The 18,914-nt window shown below is 41.5% G+C and overlaps 1 protein-coding gene and 1 non-coding gene across 2 annotated transcripts; both read right to left on the bottom strand.

Moving 5' to 3' along the window:
* Window positions 1–4,166: 4,166 nt before the first annotated feature.
* Window positions 4,167–16,229, bottom strand: EIF4G2 (eukaryotic translation initiation factor 4 gamma 2). The gene is made up of 23 exons (XM_050897015.1): window positions 16,083–16,229; window positions 15,540–15,595; window positions 13,850–13,960; window positions 13,629–13,694; window positions 13,070–13,195; window positions 12,570–12,672; window positions 11,738–11,869; window positions 11,578–11,644; window positions 11,343–11,494; window positions 10,791–10,901; window positions 10,111–10,194; window positions 9,926–10,024; window positions 9,540–9,681; window positions 9,293–9,453; window positions 8,752–8,865; window positions 7,849–7,974; window positions 7,497–7,601; window positions 7,197–7,412; window positions 6,622–6,880; window positions 6,198–6,402; window positions 5,523–5,734; window positions 5,251–5,372; window positions 4,167–4,995 (listed from the first exon to the last, which is right to left on the bottom strand). Exons 1-23 carry the CDS (start codon window positions 16,227–16,229, stop codon window positions 4,930–4,932), a joined length of 2,982 nt encoding a protein of 993 aa, XP_050752972.1. The 3' UTR covers window positions 4,167–4,929.
* Window positions 8,552–8,710, bottom strand: LOC127017464 (small nucleolar RNA SNORD97). Its single transcript, XR_007766598.1, has one exon. It is a non-coding gene; the product is annotated as a small nucleolar RNA SNORD97 (small nucleolar RNA).
* Window positions 16,230–18,914: the final 2,685 nt, after the last annotated feature.

Below are 18,914 nucleotides of genomic sequence, written 5' to 3'. Positions count from 1 at the left end.
CGTGAGGGAAAAAACTAGCTTCACATAAGCGCATTTGATAATTGAATACTCTGTGTGTGACATCTTGACGCATTCTGCCACTAGTCTCACATTCTAATTTCCATTTTCCATATTTGTTCAAATTATAATTGTATGAAATCACTGGCTTCCAAACTGGTTTGTATTCAATGCAAATAATTACTTAAGCAACTCTTAAACATTAACATATGGGTCTCCCATGATGAGATTAAAAAAAAAAAATACTTGAGCCCAGGCCCTGTTTTAACCATGGTCTACTTTATGCCTCAGCAATTCTGTATTACTTCATCATAAGGTGGCATACATCACCCTCCTTTTCTTCTATAGCCTTCCCCCTCCTTCCAGGAGGGTGCAAAGCATTTATTGCTGCTTTGTTCTCTCCCAAACACACCCCATTATCACGCTTGCTTCCCTCGCTCAGTATGGTACTGTGCCCCACCCAGCCCTTCAGCTGTTAACCTCAGCCAGAGACACAAGAGCTGCAGGGAACTCCTGTAATAGCCCCACATCAGTTCCCCACCCTAAAGTGGGCATGGTGGAACAGGGGAGAACACAGGGAATCATAGGAGTTGCAGTATTGCTATTCCTCAACTTTCAAAGTATCAACCTCCCCCTCACGATTTGTTCTAGGTTAGGGGCATACTTGTGACATCAGTGATGCCACATACTCGTAACACCCTGCACACAGGACAATGGCAAGCCAATGTACTTGTTTGCCACAGTTAAGGCCTTAGATGAGCAGTATCTGAAGTAAGCACTGCAGCAAGCAACAGTTCATAAATGCAGGTTTCTCCAGGTACATGTAAGAGTAGGCTCTCCCCTTCAGTTTGCAGCACTAGCTCTGTGGTAACCGATTTTAGCGAATGAGCTTATTGCCAGTTCATGCTTATTTTTTAATCAGTCACTGCAGCTGCTAGCCTGGATTGCAACATATGAATTATTATAGCTTGTTTCAGACACTTTCTAAAAATTTAGAGCAACCATTATTAAGATTGTACTGAAGTTATCTAATCATTGTTTGGATTTATTCACAGCTCTAGAAAAAACTCCACATCTAAATAGCATTCAGGTGGAAGCTTCCATCTGCTAAAAGCAGGTCAGGTAAGCCACACTCACAAAAATTCTGTTCTGTACCCAACCTCCCCCCCCCCCCCCCGTAAGGCTTCTTCCTGTAATTTTCCCCCAAGAAAAATGATGCCCGTGCAGAGTTACAAAGATGTTTTGACTCTTTGAAACTTTGATCAGAATACTTTCCTGAAATATCTAAGTTTAACATAACTAAGCACCAGGGACAATTGCAGCTTGCAAAAGACATCTAGTCTTCTACCGGTATAAACAGTGACAATGAATAGCAGTCCAACAATTATCCTTATTTATTGGAAAAGGTGAGAATTCACCGTGACTGCTGATTTTCAATAACCCGTAACTTCTCTTGCCAGAACCTTTAAATCTGATATGGATCAACTCATTTAAATGGACATGCTTTTCAGCACTTTGCTGCCAAGTACACCAGGCAACTCCAACACGTCAAAGTCATTTCCTGAATGGTAACCACAACCTAGTTCAACATTTCAGAAGGTAAACTTCATGACCATAACAGGTATGAAATGTGTTTAATATGCAATTTTTTTCCAGTCCTCCTGTGAGTGTTGTTATAACTAACATTCAACAAAATACTAATAAAAGCCATTATCATTGATCAGTTATATTGGTTTAATTTTGACTGACTTTACTATTTAAAATGGAGTATGCTCTATTGACATTTAAAGTACAATGCAACTCATAGCTAAAACCTACACAGAAGTCAGATCAACTGAACACCCATCCCCTTTTCCAGATTGGCTTAATCACAAGCACTGCAGTCAAGCACTAAAAACAAGTAGCTCAAGTTAAGATGCTCCCATTCCTCAGCTATAGAAATACCATTTTGATATATACACTGCCATTAGAAGAGCTGTTTCTATACCAGTTTCAAGAAACCAGATCTGTTCACACTAACTGCATGTAAATTTTGCAAGGGTCTCATGATGGAGATTAATTCTACAGTTTAGTGATATTTTCTACTGCATATGTTCTATTCCACATTTTTGGTCATGGCTCTTAATAGTTCTACTCTTCTCTAACAGAGTTCCTAACTCAGTGACTACTTACAAACAAACCAAGCAGCGAAGCCTCCATGCACAAGTACTTACTATAGTAATTACATTTTAGACTGGGCAAGAATACAAGGCTTAGTTATGCTATTCAAAATCTACAGCTGCCAGCTTAACCTTCTCCAGAACTTTGGCAAAAAAGTTAGTTGCAGGTTATGGTTCTATTCTCCAAGTTTTGACTAGGAATTGTTTTACTTGCACCTCCTTCTTCTACTATTGCTTTTCTCGCACCTTTACAGTAAATTTAGTTGGGAACTGCTGGTTAGGACTCTTCTTTCATGACTTGTGGTTCCTCCCTGTCTTCAGCTTTGCAGCACACAGGAATGAAGTGCATTGTTTATCTAATAACCTATAACTGAAGTACAAAAAATAGTAGTATTATGGTGCCATGCACCACTAAACTGATCAGCTGTAACAGCAGAGTTTAAACACAAATGAAACCAACATACTTAGAGAAACACAACCCTGTTATTGAAACAACGCTAAATTTCACTACGCTCCATCTTACTACACTCAAACCTGCACTTCTCAAACAGCAGAATTTGGAATTAATTAGGAGTAAATGAACCTTGAAACTGTACTTACGTTCCTCTATCCCAATAAAGGGTATTTAACTGCAGAACCTTAATGAGTATAAAGGACATCCACTTGAGAAGCATCTTTAGCTACCTGAGAACAGACATGAAGCAAGGGGTAAACCCAGCAGCCCCTGTAGATCTAGCATCAACTATATTACTCTACAGATAGGAAATACTCTCATAAATTGAAGACTACTCTGCATCATGACTGGGAACAAGACACCATTAAGAACTTTTTTGGAGAACCTATGATGTTGCTGCTTGCCACTGTTACACAGAAGTTGCAGCTACATCAAAAGCAGCCAGCTCCTGACCTCAAGCTGCTTAAGTGTAGTTAGTGCTTTCCTTTCTCTCTTAATTGGAGTCCACAGAAATATCCTGCTCTGTTTACTGCTAGATACACCACATATCTGAAATGCAGAGACAGTGTTTTAAGCGTCATGGAATTTTTGTTAACATTTCAAGAAGCTAAATACCTTTTATGAATGTCATTTGGTTTACAGATGCACAGTACCTTGATTTACTAGGCTACACATTGTACAGCAAGTTACTGAGGCATCTGAAGAAACTCGCTGAAGGAATTTAACTTCCAAATATACAACAGGCCACTACTCATAACTGTAGATTAGGAAACCTGCCTTTCACAGCAAACTGCCAGCAAAATGAGAGAAGCAGATCTGCTCCCCCAGCCACAGCACTCTAAGGTGCATAAATGCAAACTATCCCTTCTCCTCAAAGCAAGCCCTTTTATGATCTCTAGTAGTTTTCTCGTGCTCTACTTTTTCATCTCCCATGACGCAGAAGACAGTATGTAGTCTAAAGCACTTCCATCACTGGCAAAAACAAGTTTCAGTCAAGGAGACACTACTGTTTTGCCATTACAAATACATCACCTTTCAACAGTGATCAGATCTTTCAAGTCTGAGTATCAACGGGGAAAAAAACAATTTCACTAGGGACAAGGTTCTAGGAAGTAAGGTATTTTGAGTATTTAATAGGTGACATTTCAAGCCTGTACAATGCAACATCATTACACCCTTTTGTGGGTTTTTTTTTTTTTTTGCCAATTTCATTTGAGAAACAGGCAGCTGATAGTCAGTGCCACTTGATTAAAGAACACAACATGTGACCCGGGGAAAGTTCAAAAGCACATACTCACTGATAAAGCATACATTGGACCACAAGGCAAACTCCTACCATTTCTTCAGAATTTCTTAATTTTCCTCCTGTCACAGCAAATCTGTAGTGTCTAATCTTGTCTGCAACCTTATTTAGAATTCATTTGCATGTTAAGACAATTATCATAAAAACAATCTTACGATGGTCCCAGTCTAAGTCGACTCCCACTGTTGTTTCCTTCCATAAGTAAACTAGTTGTCAGTCAAAGCTTTTCTACTGGGAGACATTCAGAAACAGGTCAAGTATCACAATGTTTATTGATAGATACAAGTATATAAAATCAGGGCATGAACATGTCTTGATAAATTAAGTAGACTTAATTTCAGTACTATAATAGAGGGACCAATTCCAATTTCTCACCATGTCATGTTTCACACCCACAAAAGGGCACCTCTTCCAAAGGGCATTAAACCATCTCTTCAGCTGATCAGTTTTTGTGCAAGTAAACTGTTTCTTTTAAAAAGACTTGTGCACTTGCCCAGGCTCAAGGATATTAAAACCTAGCACATAAAGCCCATTACTAGAGGTAGAAATACAGGCAATATACTATTACGGCAACAACCATCGATTACAGTTAAGGATTCTCTGTAACAACCAAATGGATAATCAAATATTGCAACAACTCAAGTATTACACTGAGCAAAGTGCATTTCTACAGTATTCAGTGTTGCTATTCAGTTTTCTAACTTAAAAACAGCCTATGATAACTGGCAGCAAAGAAGACCCTTGCAACAGACTGCTTCTGCTCGAGAACTTATGATGTAATTATTGCATGCTGCTAATACACTGTTATCTAAACATTAAAGATACTCTAAAATATTTTTATTGTAGACTATTAAGACATACTACAAAAACCTTTTGCAGAGGATATCCTATTGACATACTTCTGCTTTAAATATTGTGAAACATTACAGCGGAATGAATTTTCGCAGTGGTTAGGTCAAATGCAGTTACATCATAGCAACAGTATGTTTGCACAATTTAAGGCTTTGGCTGGTTCTTTAGTCAGCTTCTTCTTCAGATTCTTCTTCTTCAGCAGTTTCCAGCCAGGTTAGCCACTGGTTTACCTGCAGTTACATAAAACTAGTTTAAGGGAGCAGGAATTATTTCCCCACTATGTACTTCTGCAGAATACTGCTTTCTTCCCAAACTGATTTTAAAAATCTTTCAGCCACACTTTGCACTAAGTGTAGGTCTTAGTGAAATACCCCATGAAGTTTCTAGATATTAACAAGTCTTAAACACTGTCTGAAAGTGTTCTCAACACTCCAGTGCAGCAGAGATCAAACAGCAAATCTCTATTCTAATGTTAGCAAATTTACCTGGAATAAAGCTTTGCCTTTCCCTGGAAACTCTTGAGTAATATCTTCTTTCCATGCCAAGAAGGCTTCTTCTTCAATGATCTCCATGTCATAGAAATGAACAAAGAAGCGCAGTAACATGCCTACAGAATTAAATTTAAACTTCATTAGCTTTACAACCTTCCGAACAGCTGACTTGTCACTACATTTCTTAAAGCCAAGCCTGAAAGCGACACACAGACACAAGCAAGCAGACACAAGTTAAGTTTTGGATAAGCTCTTGATGCACATACCTTTTGGGAAGTTATTGTTGTAGCAGTGCACCTGGAGCGCATATAAAGCACTCACTTGCAGATCAACATGGTCATGGAGGAACTTCTGCATTACCGGCTTGAAGGAAAGAAGCAGTTGTTTTTCCTGCTCTAGCTGCTCTTTAGATGGAGCAGATGAAGAATCTGATTCGTCACTAGGTGGGTTTACTTCACTAGAAATATACTGCAAGAAACTGGACAAAAGAAAGGTAAGTTCTGTAAACTAAGATATAGCAGCTAGGTTTCATGTTCGAAAACAGTAAGACAAGTACTCTCAAGTTCAGTTTGCTAGCTATTACTAAAAATACCCTCCAGCAGTTAGGTGCATGCACAGTGGATTAGTATTGTGGTTGACTGTGCACCACAAAAATCCTAGTTTTGCTTCTGTTACAGCTCCGAAACATTTTAGAAAATGAATACACAGGTCTAGACTTCTCCTTCCCAAGCAAAAACAACACTTCACACTGATGCAAGCCTGGAGACTTTTCTTCTCAAATACAATGGGTGTTTAATACAGGGGAGGTTCACTCAGAACAACTTATCTCCTTGTGCACTCTATCTTTTTCTGCACAGAGCTACATGTCAGCCTTTACAGTTAGTGACTTATTGGCAGCTTAACAAAACATGTGCCTGAACTACATCAAGATAGCATCTCACCTGGTCATCAATATATTCACAAATCCCTTATCTACATGAAGTTTGGGTGAAATGTTATCCTTAATCCACTTATAGATGGCTTGAGGGGATGGATCCGATTTTATTTGCTTTAGCAGTTCCTTCTCCAGTTTCAGAAGCGGAAACAAGAAGCTAAGCCCCTTCCCTTCCAAGATCTCCAGCATGCGGTCCTTGTTCTGGTCAATTTCTGACAAGTAAATAAGACAGACACACTTAAGTGCTGGTGCTAATCAAAAGCTATAATCAATGGTTCATGGGTCTAACCACCTCTTAAGAAACACCATTCTTAAGAATCATGACAGTTGATTGCATCAAAATAACCATGTATGTTATTTTACTCTGCTGCAAAAAAACATCTTGCATACACTAACATGAGGTGCCATAAGAGCTATGTGCTAACTCTTACCTGGTAACATTTTCTGCATATTCACTTTGCTTTGTTGGAACAATTCTGTTAGCCATTCACGATCTTGTAACTTAGCTAACTGCTGAAGGCAAAGCAGGAAGAGAGGGAAATGGGTGCCACTTTCCAGTGGTTGAGCCAGTTCGGAAATGCTCACCAGTTCTGAAATAATGGCACGGGCTGCAAACTGTGCTAAGTAGGATTTCACCAATGGGATGTCTACCTCCAGTTTGGGGCACTGGTCCAATACATTCAGGAATGCCTAAGAAACAGTAAACACACACAAGTTGACATTCTGAAGTAATTTTGTTATTGTGCACAGTAATACTCTTACTACGCTGGAGCCTCACTTTTCTTTTCTGCATTGAATCACTTGCCAAGAGATTCCCCATTTCCAGTTCCTGAAATCCTGTACCTACAGTCTTCTTCATCACTTCTTATGCCCCTTACAGGTTTATACAATATTTTTACCTCCTCAGATCAACAGGACTTAGAAAAATTTGTACACTGCCTGTACACAAGCTAAACACCATGAACAGCCAAGCAACAAGAACTGTGAGCCTATTAGATTGCCGTACCTGCATGAAGTTGTCACTTGTGGCTATTCCCTCCTGCTTGAGCAAGCTGATCAAAGTACTTGCTTTCTCTTTGTCTTCATCTGATCTATCTAGGGATTGAATGATTACTTTGCTCAGCATCTCAGGAATGAAGTGTTTTGGAGCTCTCATTTCTCTCACAGTATTGACAGCATCATTAGCATTTCCATTGTTCAGATATTCAGTCACAACCGCTTCCTAGAGGAAAAAAGTATAGTTAAACATTCATTTTTAAAGAGCATATACAGGGCTTCAGGAAGCACTATTACATACGTAACTTACAGTTTGTTTAAGTAGCTCTTCTTTAGAAGGAGGTGGTTTCTTGGTAGTCTTTGCAGGCTTTTCTTGTATAAGCGGTGGATTTGTTTTAAGACCAAGTTGAGGAGGCTGAAAAAGGTATCAGAATTTGTTTCTTTGTAGTACATCTACCTACATTTATATCAAGTTTAAGAACATTAAATACCTACAAAGGCAAACGGAAGTCAAATTAGGTTTTCATACATTCTTTTGATATATCCTGCTCTGTGCAAATGAAAGACTTCTCTCTCCCTTCCTATATTAGAAACTGGTCTAAGTTTTACATGCATGAAGAAATTAGTTATAGCCAACAATATACAGTAATTTTTATATTTACCTGTCCCAAAGGTGGCGTCTGAGTGCGTGGTGGTTGAGCACTGGGAGGAATCATAGTTATCTGGGGCTGAAGCTTTGGCACTTGGTTTTTATTCATTAGAAAAGACTGAGCAGGTCTCAGGCTAATCTGTAAACAGGTAAGTCAAAAAACTCAAAACTGTTTCAAGTATTCTAACCAAGAATACACAGCCATGGGTTCACACCAACTGATCCCACTGAAGCATGACTTTTCCATTTCTACAATGTTAACACTCAAATACAGATTAAGCCGCATGTGTACTGCAATTCCCCCAAAAGCACGACTCGATGAATCACAACTTCCTGCAAGTTACTGGTATTTAGTTCCACTGGTATCAAGATCTGGAATTGCTCCTTTTAGATGCAGTATGTTAGAGACCCAGGAAGATACTTAACGTGTTTGCTGATGTATTTTATAGCCAAGATAAAACTCTACCAGGATACAATTCTGATTAACACTCAAAACAACAATGCAGTTTACTCTGCATTTGACATTTTGCCTATTAGCCAGTTCTTAAAAAAAAAAAAGAAAAAAATTTAGCCTGGTCCAGCACTTCAGGGTTTCTAAAGTTCACGATTTTCTGAAGCTTTAATTAAATGTATTGTTCTCAATATGATGCATGGGAACTGATGTCAGAGTAGTGTTCTTGGGGAGGTGTGGGGGAAGGAAGGGACACCCCAAGAAATTGCCCTCATATCTCAGTCTTGCTCATAGGACGCTGGATACCCTAAGGAAAGGGAGGGGTAAGGTACAAAGAGGAAGGGATAAAGAAGGAGGAGGAGGAGGAGAAAGAGTTCCAGCATTAGTCCTCATAATAACGCGTCTTTCTATAATCATTGGGCAATATTTAGAATAGGCTTTAAGTAATGTAGGCATGTAATGTACCTCATCTGCATTAAGCTGTCCTTTCTTAGAAAACCGAGGTGGCATATCCTTCGACTGTCCTTGTTGCTGGGATAAGAGTCCCTGATTCTGGTTATGGTAGAGCTGGCTTTGCCCCTATTTCAGAAAGGGAGATATAGAGAAAGAAGTGCAGATGATGGAGTGGCGTACATCATATGGTAAGTAGTACCAGAGGGACCAGAGGAACAAAGATTCTATTTGCCAGGAAGGGAGAAAGAAGGAGCAGGGGTGGTGGGAGAGTAGCATCTATCCCTAAGAACATGGCTATCTTAAATAAAACACACCATTCTGACCCACCAAAGCCACATGCACCTTTTCTTGCAGCAAAAAAAGTGTATTCCCTGCATCTCTTGCACAATTTAAAGAGTGGTTTAAATTTTTTCTATCAGCTGAGCATCAGTTCTTATCAGAATCAAACCTGAGGAAGTCTTTCAACATAAGCAGACTATAATCCATAACATACGCATCTGTAGAAGAGCTTCTAAACAAGGTGAAGTCACCTTGTGAACAACATCTTCCTTACCTGACTTTTCAGAAAAGATTTGCCTAGTTCGCCAAACTGGGATTGAGCAGAAGGCATGAGGTGACCCCCATGGCCATTGAAAAGTTGGTTTGAACGATGGCGTCCCATGGTGGGTGAAAATCTATCCTGAATAACCCCTGGACCAGTACCAATTCCGCTACCTGTATTATTGAGACAAAAGAATTTTAGTTCTTGTTCAATACAGTACAGCCACAGTCATCACATTAGCCTCACCGTTTCAATGTACCTGGCATTTGTCCAAACATATCAGCAAGCCCTCCAAGTGGGTCCCTGTCAAGTTTCATCCTGGGTGGCATAAAGGGTCCCTCCAGAAAGAAGTCGCTTCTCATCCCTTGAGACATAGGAGCAGGAATAAAAACTCCCAGATCCTTTAAAACAGGAATTATAATTTTGGTCAGTTTAGAGTAACAGTCCCTGAGAAAGTAAAGTTTTTAGCTGTGAACTATAAAAGTCCATCTGATTTTAACCCTTAGCCCCTTACTGTCACACTCTGCTGCAAGAACTACTTGTAAGTGCACAGCATAAGTTTTGTGACATGGACTAAACAGCGTTAAGGATTCACTTTAACACTTAAGCAAAAGCCAAGCACAAGACTTCACATGCAACACTTACTTTTACTGCATCTTGACGGATTTGATTGATAGTCTTTGGTCCATTGTCAAGAAAAGCTTTGCGAGGAACCCAGTTGTGTTCTCTCAACTCCACAGTATCCTTAGAACATAATGAATTCATTATTAGGAATGGATTCAAGGCAACTTTGTGAGAAAAGGAAGCAGTAAGCCACTTTATCATCATACCTGCAGCAGGAAACGAATCCTTGCTGGCAATTCCTTACTTGACATCAAGGAGCGCATACGGGCAAAGTACTGATCCATTAAGGACTGCAGGAACAAAAGTGATGTTACAAGTGAGGGCTAACTCTATCAAGGTCTTGAGTATTTTCAGGAAAGGTGACCACATTCAAGACATCTAAGATCAAATAATAGAACAGACTGCCCTTTCCTGCCATCTCAATCTCCTTGATGGCACTAGAGCTTAGGGAAAGCTAATGCATCATGACATCTCATCTGAGTCAGATGAAAACCTGCCAAAATTCTCATTACTGTAACACCATTTCAAGTTTACATTCAGAACTTGAAAGTCAAGGTCCAAAATACATTGTCAGATCACCTACTTGTGTTCAGAATAGACTTCCTCACCACATCTTTTCAAGCAGCACTTAGAGAAACAACATTCTTGCCTTCATGACTTCTAATGACCCTAACTGCATTCTGGAAAAACATTTAAAACCATTTCAAAGATTGGCTCCTTTTGCTATCAAGCGATTTGATGCAGGAGCAATAGTTGGCACTCTTGCTCTCTGAAAGTCAGACCTCAGTTTTGTACTTATGAACACTGAATACAGAAGGTTCAGGCAAGTAGAAGTCTTAGCCATAGGATTTAACTAGTTTAATGACTGCAGTAGGTATGCACATACCTTGGCTTTTGCATGGTCTAATCTAGGTCCCACTGTCCTCATTATCTGACAGAGGCACTCCAAATCCTCCCCCATATCTTTGAGTTGGACTCTCTTCTTCTTTTCCAAAAGCTGAAATATTAAAGGGGAATTGGGTATTTCAATGTATTATAAATTACAATTTATAGTAAGAGACAACTTTGTACACAGGCACATGCAGAAACATTTCATTTTGTTCTGAAGACAAATGGTCTTGAAAATTAGTTTTTAAGAATTGCTAATTGAAGTACTTATTACTCCTAAGGGCATGTACTTTTTGAAGTACCTGTGGTACTTCTGTCTAGGCCAAACTACATCTTCACTTGGAGACAATTCCCATGACTATGAACAAAGCCAATTTTACTTCTTACTCACACCAGAAGACTGTATTTCAAACGGGGGGGGTAGATATTTAACAGGAAACTTTTTTGTGGTATTTTATGCTCCAAGATTCCCAAAGCAGCATAAACATTTATGGTTTTTAGTTTAGAGGTCCTGTTTTGCTCTTAGCCCCCACCCGATCTGAATACTCACTGTTTTGATGCACTTATGAAGGATAGATTCATGAATAAGATCAAGCTTGCCAAGTTCTCCAATGAATTTGATGTTCCCCAGCATCTTGATCTTGGCAATGGCTCTCTGTTCCTCCTCCTCAGGGAGGAGGGGACCATCATGCTTATCATAGACTGGAAAACAAAGAAGCCTGTTTAACATGGCTGTGAAAAGAGAAGATAAGTAAGTTCTGTATTAAAGTGGTTTTAAAGCTTACTATCAACATTTCTGGTTCGGTTTTCAAATTCATCTTGAAGTTTAGATATTAGGAGGCGTCTGAATGTCTAAGAAAAGAGAACAAACAAAATAATTAAGCTAATGAATGCAACCATAGATGCTAACAAAATTTATCATTCCAGATTGAGAGATATACTCACTGTGCTTTGCTTCTGTCCTGGATGACTCTCTGCTGATGGGCCATCAAAGTTGGGTGCATCTTCTGCCAGTCGCAGACATAGTTGAGCATACAGTGAGCTATACTTGGGCTCTTCAAGGGCTTTGTCTACGATCTAAATAAATTTCAGTAAGGTAGCATGTAGCAGGATGCAAACGTTATTAGGAAAGTGAGTTGCAAGACACAATAGAATATTACCGCTCTACATCATCTAGAACATCTAACTACTTTTTGCTATTTCAAACATACAGAAATAACAGATTCTGTTTTAGCACCAGTCTTAATGCTGAGGCAAAGGAAAAAAGCTACTCTATGCTACCAAAGAGCTTCTATAATCCTTAGCCAACAAATGGGACAACTTTGAAGTTCATCATCAGAACACCGAAGTTAGTACCACCAACCTGATCTCAGATTAAACAAAGTGACATGATAGCTAAATCAGTGTACCAAGAGGTCACCTTCGGTAGCTTTTCCAAGACCATTAGGCTTGTTTGTCAGGAGAACGGGAAGAAGGGGACCAGGGAAGTAAGATTGCTAACTAGCATCTTGGATTATTAAAAAAACCAAACAAACAAAAAATCCCCAATCACATTTAGTAATTCTTGAGACTTCTAAAACAGAAAGTTAGAGCATTAAGTCTACTTCTTCCCCAATATATCCTTTTTACACAAAAGGCAGGAATGGTATTTCTGTATGTTTGGATTATCAAACATCACATTAGCCATGTTATTTCTGTATCCCATCAAAACCAGCCAACCTCTTTATTTTTAACATGCAAGAAAGCTAGTAGTTAAAAAGAAATGCAGCCAGCTTACCAGCAGTATGACCCCTTTTAGGATGAGCTTAGATTCTACACCCACATTGAGGAGCTCAAGGCATAGCTTGTCAAACTTTTCAGGAGTAAGCTTATTTAGTATGCTGAAGAGCAACAAACAAAATAAAAATCCAGATTACAGATATTGTAAGCATACTACAAATAATTTTAGACCCAAGTTTACCTTTACTTTTTAAGTCTATTAAATAAAAATTAAATAGTGCAATTTCATTCAACTATTTTTTGGGAGATCTTTAGAACGTAAAGTATTATTGAAAAGATTAATCCTCTCACAAGAATTACTTCTCAAGTGTTTGCTGCTGGCCTATCAGTTTCTACCTCCTTCCCTCCAAAGGACACCACATGCCCTGCCCACCCCACCTCCTCCCCCCACAACTCAAGACCCACATGTCTTCCTTTCCTCTAGCCTATTTATTACAGATATACATTACTGAAGAAAACCATAAGGAAAGAAAAAAAAATATCTTACGAAGAACTTACCCTCTTACTTTCCTGAAGATTGCATCATGTCGTTCTTTGTCATTTGCGGAGTCGTCATCTCGTCTAGTGCTTCGTGAAGGAATCCATTTCTGAGCGTTTTGCCCTGGGGTTTTCCCCAGGAACTCGCTGTACAATTTTTAAAAATATGATTGTTAAACAGAAACAATTTCAAGAACTGGCCTTTTAACCTTTCAGTATTGCCTTACTTACGCCAATTCTGTTACTAGCCTTAAGAGCACGCACTTACCCCTCCCAACATTGCAAGATCTGTTGCATAGTAAAGTATTCACTCAACAGTAATAATAAAGAAAAGACACCCAAAAGAACTCTCTAAACTTTAAGTGAAATGCACAAAGTGTCTGTGCACCTCATATCACTCATGATGCGCACTTTCAAGATTATATGCTATCCTGCCACAGACTGGAGAACATTAACATGTCGTGAACTCAGTATGTATTCCTTGTACAACTTTAAAGATACTCCATTTTCAACTCAGTATTCACCATTGAGCATCCTCTGCCTTTCATATAATGCCAAATCGAAGAGCAAGATGACATACCTGTTGCTGGCAGTCTTGGGATAGTGCTGAGGTGCACCCCTACCACCTCCTCCGCCTGAAGAAGCACTGTCGAAAACAACCACGTAATTTTGTGTTAAGTTCAAAATCCCAATACTTTCAATTACATTAGTTTTGATATAAATACAAGACAAATTTAAATTCTTCTCAAAGGACAGCTTCCACTGCTAAGTGTTCGTCAAACAACAAAAAAGCACTTGTACCTGAAACGAGAAGCACCCCCTTCTGCAATCGCACTCTCCACTTTGGCGGCTTGACAACGAAGAATCTTCAAAAGAATAAAATTAAATTGACGGGGTGGGGAAAAACAAAACCTAGAAAGACAAATCAAGCATTCATATTATAGTTGTTTTACTAGTAACCATAGTATCTAACTCACAATAAAAGTACAAATGTTTGTTAGAGAAGGGGAGCCCTCAAACACTAAACTTCATAAAAGGTAAGAAAACTCTTATTTATGCAATACTCAGGACACTCACAGAAAGGCCAATTTCATCATTATAGCCATGTTTTCCAATGGGGGTGAGGGAGGAGATAAGGGAATCATGAACTGAGAAAGTAATAGCCTCAAATTTACGCTGTCAACCCCCCAAAAACACTTGCAGAAAAAAAAAGGTGTTTTTTTTCTGCTAGTACAGCATAATTAAATGAATCTTTTATTGATATGCCTTACAAACTACAATTAATTATGGCAAGACAAAGTAGTCAAGTTTTAAAGTGAGAAGTACCAGACCACAAAATGCACACTTCATATAGTAAAAGGGATGTATCTACATCCAAGTCCAAACGGCTAATTAAGCTACTAAGTAATGAAAAAAACATCACCCCTCCCCACCTCCAATTCTAGCTTGCAAGACAGCAGCAGGAAGAAAAATTTCACTGCACTGCTCATGTAGCAGAAAGCTAATCACGGGGATAAAAACTCCTGGGGAGCACGTAAAAAACCCACAGGCATTTTGAGGCTCCACCACAGATCTGCTCCGAGACATTATAGTACTGAGCACACAGTCACCTCCTCGGAAAACCAGCCTGAGAAACGCCCAACAGAACGCACCTCCCCCCATTAAGGCGGCGGCCGTGACCACCGCGCCCCAGCTGCCCTCCGCACCCCGCCACCGGCCGCTCGCCGAGGCGGAGGAGCCAGCGCGGGCACGAGGAACGGCTCCCAACATGGCTGCCGCCGAACAAAAGGGCTGCGGGAGCGGGAGGGGCGCCCCCCGCAGGAGGCAGGCGCTACCCTGCCGCATGGAGCTGGCGGCTCCGGGCGCACCGAGCCGCCTCCCCTTCCCCCACCGGGCGCCGCCCGTTTCCAGGCTCAGGCGCCGCCAGGAGCCCGGCCGGCTCTTTGTTCTCTGCGACTGAGGTGAGCGGGCTCTGCTCCTTCGCCGCCGGCGCAAAACGGCGCCCTCCACCCGCGACACTCCCCCCGGTCAGCCCGGAAAGGGAGGGAGCGGGGAAGCAGTCGGTACCCCCCCGCTCAAGCAGCGCCTTCGCTTTCCTCGCCACCCAAGCCTGAACAGGAAACATACGCGAGGCTGCTGTCGACAGACACGGCTTCTCGGTAGTCCGCTCTCCCTTCCACGAGGAAGTGAGACAAAAATAAATGAACGAAAAAACCAACCCTCTCGCCACCGACTCTTGAGAACAAACAACTTCCCGCTCACTCCCCCCCCCCCCCCCCAGCAATGTGGATCCTAAAAGATCCTAAGACTGCAGCCCGCTACGTGTACCGAGGCTACTCCTCTCCAAGGGCAAACCTCTCGGGCACCCGGGGCCGCCAGAGACCGCAGGCAGAGACAACGATCCTGCAGCCAGTCTGATACCCCGAGAGGCATAGCTACGCACCGGCACTACCCGACCCCATCCCCCTCGCTGCAGATATGCGGCTCTAACCTCAAACGCTCCTGCTTAGCTTCCCTTCCGCGCCTAGCGGGGGCTGCCGATCTCCTCTACCCCTTCGCTTAGCATCCGCGGTAACCGCACAGCAGACAGCAGGACCAGCCATCGACCCGAGCCGCCATTTTGTGCGGAAGAAAGCGAGAAGCCGACGACGAGAAAATGGCGGCCACTTCGGGTAGCCGCCATTTTAAGCGGCAGCTGCAGCACTACCCGTTCCCTCCCGGCCCCGTATCACCCTCCCACCACTCCCGCATTTCTCACCTTCCCTAAGGCCTTGTCAGCTTCCCCGGGTCCCGGCGGCTACCAAGGGCAGGGGAAAAGGCAAGAGAAGGGGGGGGAGGGGAAGGGAGCCGGGGACCGGGGCTGGGGAGGGGAAGGGGGGAGCGCGCGAGGCAGGGCGAGTCTCCGAGTCACCACAGCAGGAGCAGCAACGGCCCAACACTTCCCTCCGCCACCTCCATAGAGAGCCGACTCGCTGCCGCGTCTAAAGCGCACCGAGGCAGCCCCACTAACTTTATTACCCTTCACGCAACCTACCCCACCTCCCTCAAGCAGCCGCCAATCGCCGCGAAGGGCTCCGCCCGTCTTGCCAATCACAACCGAGAAAGGAGGTGGCCTTAACGTCGAAGTGGGCGGAGGAGGGAGGAGGTTTGGTTGAACTGTGCCATCGCCGCAGTGCAGCATCCGTATTCGCGAAAGCCGTTACGCCACATGGTTGGCGGTAGGGCCCAGGAGAGAACGGAAATTTGCGCAAGTGGCGTACCCCGTTAATGGCGGCTGCTTGGCTGTCTCTTTACTTCGCTGTTTGCTCCTGTGCTTCAACCATCACAGAGCCCCAGTTCTAGAGGCCTAGAGTGTGAGTTATAGTTGATTCTGGCACGTTCATAGAAGAGTACTTTAACATATATGTATTCTCATAAGGTTTTCTGGTTTGAGGTTTTTTTTATTTAATAGATTTATTTAACCCTAGGTTTCCCTTCAGTTAGGGCACATTTCAAATTTGGTTGAGGTAAAAAAATTAGCTGATTATAGACTGTAGTCCTGAGCTTGCAATCAGATCCGAAGGAGGAGACTAGCCATTTGAGCTCCAGGAGCCTGTCAGTACAGATCCAATTTCAGGTTTGCTTTCTGGGTTTGGAAACTATTTCTATCTCTGCATGTGCTTTAAGCTATTAACTGGCCCATCCGTGGCAGGGCGTCCTGCAGGCAACCCATGGACGACCAGGATTCTTGAGAGATGTTTTTATGTATTTATCATGCTAACCACACACCTGGTGGGGTTTTTTTTGCTCCTCAGTAAAACAAAACAAAGATGGCCAGGCTTTTAGCTGTAGGTGGAAGTTTGAGTCATGGGAGACTTCCAGAGGCTTTTACCAGTGTGAGGTTTTATCCTTTTAACAGTCAGGTCTCAGTCCCAGATTGTCGCTGAGGTAGCAACTACGTGGACTTGCCAAAGATTTGAACTTACTTGCCCTAGATGGGGCAGGACAGAAAACAAGAGCTAAGTAAACCTGACAACAAACTCCACAAACATCCACATCTGCTTTGTTCACATATATACCTTCCGCTTTCGGTTTGTATGACTCATAATTCAGATGACTGGGAGAAAGTGATACGTGTAATAACTCTTGAACCATATAGACAGCAAGTCCGAACAAATGATACTGCAGAACTGCCAGTTTCCCAGAGCCAACCTCATTCCTAATGCTTTCAACACACTGTGCCACAATGTCCCAAGGGTTACATAAGGCCTAAAGGGTGCTGTCATGTTCTTATGTAGTTCTTATGTCACATCTTATCTGGGATGAAGTTTGTTCAAGATAGGTTTCCCCATCTCATACCCGTAAGCATTAAGGACAGTTTACTTATCAGATTGTGTTACGGAAAATCTTGAATAAACTACCTGAAAGTAAGTTTTGAGCACATACGTGTTGCATAAGGGTGAACATAACTGTGACAGGTACTTGTCATACCAGAATTTTTATATAATGACACTTTGCTGCATTTAACAGTAGTCGTATCACTGCAAGAGCTTGGACCTCACATGTGAATCTGCAAGAACAGAACCGTGCAGAACTCCATGGAAATCAATGGAATCCAGTTTGAAAGAAGGGGTCAATGGGCACAGAGGCAACAGCAAAGTCAACAAGATTTAAACCAATATTAAAACCAGTTAATATTATTGAAATAAACATTCTCAGAGTAAAAATAATAAAAAGTAACAAAAATACTTGCAAATCTTAAGAACTGAAGTGAAAGCAAGGATTTTGTTTTGCATTGGATGGCAGAATATTCTCGTGCAGTGTTTCCAGCATAAGCATTCCAACACTGTTTAGGGCAGAGACCCCATAAGTGAAAGTTAAGGAAAATTTATCTTTTTTGGAGGGGAGGGAGGGAGGGAAGAGTAGAGAATGGAAAACCTGCAAAACATGGTAGGTACATATTGACAGACTAAAGTATCACCTTTTTTGTTTATTTTAAAGCATACTATAAAATACTTATTACTATAACAACAGGAAAAACCCCAACATTTGGTCGGTAAGAGAACAGCAGCAAATGATCACTGTTTTCTTAAAAGTGTGATTGTTTTTTTAGGACTCAATCCTGCATTATATTAAGACCAGCAGGATATATGCTATTCCATAGCTCACACTGACTTTGGCAGGTGGGAACCTAAGAAGTTTCTGCGCTTGGCTGCTCATAGCTTTCCTTCACATCTGTGCCACACTTTGTCAGCCTCATAGACCAGCTGCACTACTACAATTGATGAAGGCAATGAACTGTAGTACAGAGGACAAAAAAGATTGTGAAATGCTTTCTATTTTATACATCTCACCTACTTCTTAAATTCCATAAACTAATGTGGAAGACACCATTATTCATGTCTGAGAATGTAGCAGCCCAATTGTTTATATGATTATTCAGTAACGAATTTACCTAAAGAATTTTTTTAAATTTGTCCCCTTGACTTCACAAAAAAAAAAAAAAAAAAAATCAGCAAATGGAATTTAATAGCTATCGGTTTCAGTATCACCTTGGACCCATGCAGTCACCTTTCACCGTCAGTGCATTGTCCAAATTCCCCCCCCCCTTTGTATTTTCCCCCTTTCTCTCTTCCACTTGCCCTGAACACCAGTGATGCTTTAATTCAAATAAGCTGTTTTACAATTGACATAGTGGTAGTTCTGGATTTGTTTCTGCAAGTCTGAACTTGCAGAATCTATGCATAATTCCAACTTGAGTGCACTGCCACTGGTTATTTGGAGGAGAAGGGTTGTCTGTAAAGTGTCATGAGGAACCTACTGTGTTGCAGACTGTGTGGCACAGAAACAGGAATTGCTGCCACAGATGCAGCATCTGGCTGAGAGG

Source organism: Gymnogyps californianus, chromosome 5, assembly GCF_018139145.2.
Source record: "Gymnogyps californianus isolate 813 chromosome 5, ASM1813914v2, whole genome shotgun sequence".
NCBI classification, from domain to species: domain Eukaryota; kingdom Metazoa; phylum Chordata; class Aves; order Accipitriformes; family Cathartidae; genus Gymnogyps; species Gymnogyps californianus.
This window is presented reverse-complemented; position numbering and strand designations above follow the sequence as displayed.

What these genes read in the sequence shown, in the direction of transcription:
- EIF4G2 (XM_050897015.1), bottom strand. Translation starts at nt 16,229, where the DNA reads ATGCTGCACTGCGGCGATGGCACAGTTCAACCAAACCTCCTCCCTCCT. An exon ending in GGGGGTGCTTCTCGTTTCAG is followed by an intron (nt 13,695 to 13,849) that starts GTACAAGTGCTT and finishes TGTTTTCGACAG; the next exon opens with TGCTTCTTCAGGCGGAGGAG. An exon ending in AAGGCAAAGCTTTATTCCAG is followed by an intron (nt 4,996 to 5,250) that starts GTAAATTTGCTA and finishes ATGTAACTGCAG; the next exon opens with GTAAACCAGTGGCTAACCTG.